At 41.2% G+C, this 7,835-nt stretch overlaps 1 protein-coding gene across 3 annotated transcripts in view; it reads left to right on the plus strand.

The window, feature by feature from the left end:
* Positions 1 to 7,487, plus strand: part of LOC126190843 (aldehyde dehydrogenase, dimeric NADP-preferring-like) — a 209,443-nt gene extending 201,956 nt beyond the window's left edge. For 2 of the 3 annotated variants that reach the window (XM_049931426.1, XM_049931427.1), the window contains exon 12: positions 6,950 to 7,487. In XM_049931426.1, the coding sequence (XP_049787383.1) occupies positions 6,950 to 6,970 (21 nt within the window). In that variant the 3' untranslated portion in view covers positions 6,971 to 7,487. Of the gene's footprint in view, positions 1 to 2,198; positions 2,292 to 6,949 lie in introns of all 3 variants that reach the window. The other variant, XR_007538289.1, reaches the window with a different exon arrangement.
* Positions 7,488 to 7,835: the final 348 nt, after the last annotated feature.

Below are 7,835 nucleotides of genomic sequence, written 5' to 3' on the forward strand. Positions count from 1 at the left end.
CTGTTTGCTAATGTAGTCAGCTGCACTATAAAATTATCCTTGTATCAGAAACTTTTTTAGAGTTGTGGGGAATGTTTCCTCAGTTTTGAGGTCTTGTAATTCCCTTGGCATTGCTTGTATTAACTTGATGCCAGAGTATTTGGGTCCTTTTTCAAAAATCTTAAGTCTATGTGGAATGCACCACAGTTGTTTTCTGTTCCTTGTGTTGTGTGTATGAACAGTCTCATTAGTCTCCAGTTTTGTGTGATCATGTAATGCACTCACATTGGTCTTGAATATATACAATGATGGAAATGTCAGAATGTTTATCTCCTTGAAACAACTTTTACATGATTCTTTTTCCTTCTTTTTCAATATGATTCGAATGGCTTTCTTCTGTTACGTGAATATCATCTTCATTTGTATGATAATTGAGTTCCCGCATACTGTGATTCCATATCACATGTATGGTTCAAAAAGTCCATGATAGACAATGCACAAGAGGTCTCGGTGAGTATACTGAGCCAGTGGTTTCATTATAAATATCACTGAGCTTAGCTTACTGGAACCAGTATTTATCTGCTGTTTCCGATTTAGCTCACTGTCTATTGTAATACCCAAAAACTTAACTGCAGTTACTTCTTCCAGTCCTTTTTCATCTAAGAAAACATCCATATGTTCTTCTTTTTGTTTATATTTGAAGACCATGTACATAGTTTTTTCAGATTAATAATTAATTCATTCCCTGAGAGCCATTCTGCAGTACTACTGACTGATATGAATGTATTTTGCTCAAGTGCCTCCACATTGTTGGAAACATTTAGCACAGTTACATCATCTGCATAAAGTATTTTGATTTCATTTTTACATGTTTGTATATTATTCACAAATAAATTGAAGAGAACAGGTCCCATTACAGATCGTTGAGGTACACCATACTTAATGCTTTTAATTTCTGATCTGCATAAGTTATTAATGGCTACCTATTGTCTCCTGTTACTTAGATATGATGTTATCCAGTTTGCTGCATGTCCACAAATACCAGTATTCTCTAGTTTATTTACTAGGACTGTATGATCAGCTGTGTCAAACATCTTGGATGGATCAAGAAAAACTCTAGACACTACCGTCTTGTTGTCCAAGGCCTGTACGATTGATTCTGTTAATGATTCAATTGCTGTTTCCATTGGTTTCCCTTTCTGATATCTGTGCTGTGCTGGAGTTATTACATTATGTTTTTCCAAATAAGCAGTTAGTCTGTTTAGCATGAGAATTTATAATATTTTGGAGAAGCCTGATACTAAAGATACTGGCCTGTAGTTGGTAGGGTCATTGTGCTTTCCCTTTTTGTATACAGGAACTATTTAACTAATTTGAGTTTATCTGGAAATACTCCTTCTTGGAAAGAGCAGTTGGCAATATCCAGTAGCAGCATAATTATTTCTGCTGCCACCTGCTTCATTAGGCAGTTTGACACTTCATCATGTCCAGCAGACTTTTATGCTTTTAGCTTTTTCATAACATTTTTCCTTTTCAGACAATGGTTTCAGGAACATTGAGTGGCTTGGCTTATCTGTCACAATAGTTTATTACCATTTTTTAATTATTACCATTTATTATCAATTCTATGTCATTCACCAGCCACAGCTGGACAGACAGTGTCAAGATACAACATTATCAAAATACATGAATACAACTCTACTATGATAGTAATTTAATTCCACAAGACACATTTAAGTTACAAATTAGATTACAATAATATCACAACTATAAAATAGATACAAGTATATAATGAAATTAAATATAATGGTTGCTGTTGGAGTCATGGAACTGAGCTGCAGCTCAAGTAAACACTATGCTATTACTAGAGAAGAATTCTTCAATATTGTAGAAAGGTTGCTCTTTTAGCTTAAATTGCTCCCATGGTAAAGACTGAATGTGATCAGGTAGAGCATTAAACAATTTTAAGGCCACCACTGGGAAGCTGTTTTGTGTCTTTGCTAATCGACATCTTGGTATGTCGATACTGTCTTTGTTGCGAGTGCTGTATTTGTGAACTTCATTTCTCTTTCTGTAAACATCATGGTTTCTCTTTATGTGGAAGAGGCAGTTCAGTATATACTGGCTGTAAACAGTCAGAACTCCTAACCTGGTGCAAATTGGTTTACAGTGATCTGTTTTATCCTTGAAGTAATGATTCTCATTGCTTTCTTTTGCAGTAAAAGTACATTCTTGAAGCCTGCTGAATGGCCCCAAAACAACAGCCCATAACTGACGTGGCTGTGGAACATTGCATAGTACACAGTTAGAAGGTACTGTTCTGCTACTATACTTTTCAGTTTCCTCAAGAGGTACAGGACCCATGAAAGTTTGGAACACACATGTTTGATGTGCTGTTGCCAGGTTAATTTGGTATCAATGAGAAAGCCCAGAAGTTTAACATTTGCTGCATTACCCAGTGCTCTCCAGTATTGCTAAGGCTGCATATCATCCTTTGAGTTTTTTCTTCATTAATTTTCATTTTGTTCATGATAAACCAGGCCTTAGCTTCATTGAACAAGACTTCTGCTTGTTGGACTGCCTGTTAAACATTCTCTCCTTTTGAGAACAAGGCTGTATCATCCGCAAACTGCAAGATGTGCCTATTGGAGCCTATGACATTTACGAAAATAAGGAACAGCAGGGGACCTATTACCAACCCCTGAGGCACACCATGCTGTAGCTTCTTCTCACCTGAATCAGCTTCTTGCACGGAGACAATCTGTCATCTGTTTCTCAGGTAGGATTTAAGAGTTTGCAGGACAGATCCCGCTATACCATATGTTTTTAGCTTTCTGAGCAGCGCCTTATGTGGGATGCAGTCAAATGCCTTACTAAGGTCACAGAGTACTAGTGCTGTAGACTCTTTGTCTTCAAAACCCTGACTTATGTTTGTAACTAACTCAAGTACAGCTGTTGTTGTTGACCTGCCCTTCCAAAAGGCATTTTGCGCATCATAAAAGAGACTATTTCCTCTGTTTTTTCATTCTTTGTTCCCCTTTTACCCTTCCTCCACTTCAGCATTTGGGGTTCCTCTTTTCCTTTCTCCTCCCTGAAAGCTCCTCAAGGCTGGCCCACGTGACTGACATGTAACAGATGACTGGGTCACACATAATCTTCAGTCCCGGGTTGACAGGTAGGGTCCACACTTACCCCCTGGTACAGGCCAGGCCCAGGAAGGGGTGATTGCATGAGCTGTTACCTTCCCAAATTGCCAATTGGTCCCTCTGTCAGGTGTTTGGGAGGTTTGAACAATCATCTAAGGCGGGTAAGCCCCTCTGCGGGCGGCCCCCAGTTGCTAGGAGCATGTCATCAGAGACGCTGCCAATCATGAGGGATTTTCTTGTAATGAGCCAACCATTTCTTCACAGTCTATGTCTACTAAACATAAACAGAATGAGACTAATAATTCAAAGACCCTCCCTGCTGCACCTTGGTTTCTCATGGTTTCACGTACTGAAGATGGTCAGTCCTTTGCTATGGGTAATCCGCTTACTATTCAGAAAGGTGTTGATGCAGTTGTTGGCCTTGTGAAATCCTGCTCTGGCACTTTGCTTTTGGAGATGACTTCTCATTTCTCAATCACAACTACTGCTTGCAGCTTCGCTCCTCCGCAGGTATCCTGTTCATGCTGAGACCTGTCAAACGCTGGATTCTTTGCATGGTGTTATTTACACTAGACTGCTCGATGGTCTGACCAAGGCAAAGATCCACACTTACTTCTCTGATCAGAGCATCATTGCAGTCCATCGGTTGATGAAAAAGGTAGATGCATCCTTAGTGCCCACATGCACTCTTTTTCTCACGTTTGATAGAGTAGTGCTTCCATCAAAGATCAAAGCAGGCTATGAAGTTATCACAGTCCGACCATGCATTCTGAACCCAATGTGCTGTTACCAGTGTCATTGTTACAAACACACTTGAATGTCTTGTTGACACCCAGCCAAATGTGTAACACGTGGTAGGGACGCTCACGAGGGCGACTGTCCACCTCCTTCTCACTGTTGGATCTATTGCATTGGCAACCATGCAGCCTCCTGCAGAGATAGTCCTGTGTGTCTCAATGACGGGGTCATACTGGAGATTAGGATGAAGAAAAAAGTGCATTATTCTGACACTTGCAAGTTGTTGGCTAGTCAGAAACCTTGTGTTTTACCATCCAGCACTTACTGTACCATTCTTACTACATCTCGCTCCACAAAGGACATTGTCATGCAGACATGTGGCCTCAAATTCAGCACAGTGGCTGTATAATTTCCCAGTGTAAAGGTAGCATCTCCGTCTCCTTGTCCTCCAGCTGGGCAATAAGCCGCCAAATTTTCACCTCTGGTGGCGAAATCACCTGCTATGCAACCAGCTGGTCAGTAAGGACAGGAGGAATACTTCCGCAAAGATTTTTTACATCCCTCCAGCCAACAAACATCTGAATTGTCATCTGCAACTGCAAAGGCTTCTCCTTCACTGGCTCGAAAATCCTCTCCAACAGTGTCCTGTCACCGTGTGATACTCTCACGCGGCCAACCTCCATGTCGTCGGAGTGCACTGCCAGCCATTTTTCTGCACTGGACTCTGCAGACTGACCAACAGAGGATGCCGACACCTCTGAAGATCTCATGGAGTGTGATCTTCCAGCTTCTGTGTTGTGTAACAGTGTCTTCAAAAGCTGGGACTTGGCAGCCCCCGAGGTGACACCCCTTCGTTTTTTGCCCTCCTCCCCTTTCCTCGTCATGACTCTCCTCCAACAGAATGTTCACGGACTTAGATCCAATGAGGTATTATGGCTACTCCTGGAATTGCAGCATCCACTTATTCTCTGCCTCCAGGAAACAAAGTTGCATCGTCACAACTGCTTTGACCTCTCACATTTCTTTCCAGTCCGCTTCGACCTTCCCCCTGAGGACAGCATGCCATCTCATCCAGATTGATGTTCATAGTCAAACCATCTCCCTGAACACCCAGCAGCAAGCTGTTGCAGTCTGCATTTTCCTTCCTCACTTCACCTTGTCCCTTTGTACCATTTGCATCCCTCAGTCATTCGGTGTCACCAGAGCAGACTTCTTCCAGCTTGTTGAGCAACTCCCTTTTTGCTGCTTGGTGACTTTAATGAGCACCATCCCCTTTGGGACTCTCCCAGAACCTGTCAGAGAGGTGCCCTCTTTGCTGACCTTTGCAATCAATTCAACGTCATCTGCATTAACACTGGAGCACCTGCATTCCTTTCAGACTCGACACACACCTATTCCCATTTGGACCTATCCTTCTGCACTGGCCAGCTTCCCCATCATCTCGAGTAGCATATTATCTCTGACATGTACTTGAGTGACCGTTTCCTATCCATTTCAAACTCCTACCCCACCTACATGCAAAACTCAAATGTCAGCTTTCCAAGGCTGAGTGGAGTCTATACTCCTTCCTGGCAACCTTTGATGAACAGCTTTTCCCCAGTTGTGATGACCAGGTAGAATACCTTACCAACATTATCCTTACCACCACAGAACATTCCATTCCTTGCACTTCATCTTTACCACGCCATGTCCCGGTCCCTTGGTGGACTGAGGTGAGCCGTGACGCAATTTGCACACAGAGTTGTGCTTTCAGCGTTTTTAACCATCATTCTATGATGGTGAACTGTATTCATGATAAACAGTTGTGTGCACAGTGTCATCATGTTCTTTGGATAGCAAAGAAGCTAGCTGGATTTCATTTACTAGTTCTTTTAGCAGTTCCATTCCCTCTTCCAACGTGAGGGTCAATTTCTGACAGCTCTCTGGGACCAAGATACTTCCCAATTTCTGGCCAACGTAGCAGGCGAGGTCATAGTGGACTCTATTGCATCTCTGACACCTTGGGCCGCTATTTCGGGAAGATTTTGAGCTTCACCCACTATCACCCTATCTTCCTCCACTGGAAACGAGTGGAGGAGGATCGGGCGATACCCTTCTCTCCTCAGAATGGGGAGTGCTCACATTTACTACAAGGGAGCTAGATCAGGCTCTCACTTCATCCCAATCCTCAGCCCCAGGGTCAAACAATGTTCACATTCAGATGTTGCAGCACCTTTCTCTAGGGGCAAGCACTTTCTCTTTCACATGTACAATCGCATCTGGGCAGAGGACATGTTTCCCAGTTGCTTGCGTGAAGCCTCTGTCATACCCATAACTAAGTGTGGTAAGGACAAGCACCTTCCTTGTAGCTACCACCCCATTTCTCTCACCAGCTATGTTTGGAAGGTGATAGAACACATGATTCATGCCTGGCTGGTATGGTGGCTCAAGTCTCACAATTTACTAATCACTGCACTATGTGGGTTTCGAGCGCACTGTTCTGGAGTTGACCACCTCATCACTTTGTCAACCTGTGTTGTGAATGGTTTTCTGCAGAAATACCAGACTGTCCCCATGTTTTCTGATCTGGAGAAAGCCTACAACACCTGCTGGAAGACTGGTATCCTCCGTACTCTCTACATGTGCCAAGGCAGCAGTCCTTGTCCCTCAGCCCTCTAGTTCTTCCATTCTCTCTGAAGATCTCTGTGTTGCTTTCTGTCAGCAGGTGTTGTCATTTTGGCATCACCACTGGTCTTCCCTTCATAGGAACAAGTTCTAGGGAATTACTTAAATTTATATATTTTGCCAAAGGCTCAGGAGTTGAATTCTCTACTTTTTACCTTAAAACATTTATTATATGTTAGTGAGGAAATATTTCTCTATTAATAAGATAAACAGCATTCTGTACTAAAGTCTCTTCTTCACAATACCATCACAGATTGTAGTATTTATTTCAGTGACTGCATGTAACAAGTTTGTTGTTCTTAACAGCTTTTTGTTTCAATCAAAAATCAACAAACAATATGTAACTTACTTGACAATGATGGTAGGGAAGAGTTCTCACTTGGTTTTAAAGTTTTCTAATGTTAATTTTTCTTTCTTTGCAGGCAAGCCAAGGAGGGAACTGAGAGATTTTAAATTCTATTACCTCAGAAGGTGACATACAGTATCCAGGAAGAGTTCTCTTTCATTTAAATAGTAATACTTATTAGGTGCTGCATTAAGAGTGGGATTTAGTACAATGGATGTCATAGCAACCTGCCAGTTTCTACAGATGCGTTACAAGTGTCTCACTGGTACTTAAGGAAGATCACTCTTCCTGGTGCAATTTACCTGATTTTATTTACTGTCTCAAAGTATAGTGATACACAACAATCAAAACTTTTTGAAGCTGTACTTCGCCAAAGAAGTACTTGAATTAGATCTGTAGAAAATCTCTTTGATATTGGTATTGTTCTGTAATAATATTGATTCCAATTGTATATACATTGTAAATATTTTATAATATGTAAATAATATACAAGTAAGTCAGTTACTGCTGTGTTGTGGAAAAATGCTGGGTTTTGATGTAATAGTTGTATAAGCAAACACCACCAGCATTTATTTAACCTGTTAAGTAAAATGAATACAGTAACTTATCTATAAGTTATTTCTTTTGCAAAACAGAGAGTATCAGCAGTAACAAAGAAAGACAACTTTTTTCAGGACAAAAGAGAATAAATTCATTCATTCACTCATCACATTCTATAAAACCTTTCATGTAGGACTGCCTTTTGGGGTGTGAGACAAGTAAAGTTAAACACATAGTCACAAACAAACACTGCTGCCTACTTCTTTAAACCACACTAACAACAAATTATGATGAACACTAATCTGTATGCACAGACAAGAGTGAAAACTATCAGGAGTGGAGTCCATTCTAGAACCAAATGCAGAAATCTTTTTAAGGAACTCAACAACCATTGCACAATGTACAATCAGCCTGAAGTTTCT

Source organism: Schistocerca cancellata, chromosome 6 (genome assembly GCF_023864275.1).
Source record: "Schistocerca cancellata isolate TAMUIC-IGC-003103 chromosome 6, iqSchCanc2.1, whole genome shotgun sequence".
Classification (NCBI taxonomy): domain Eukaryota; kingdom Metazoa; phylum Arthropoda; class Insecta; order Orthoptera; family Acrididae; genus Schistocerca; species Schistocerca cancellata.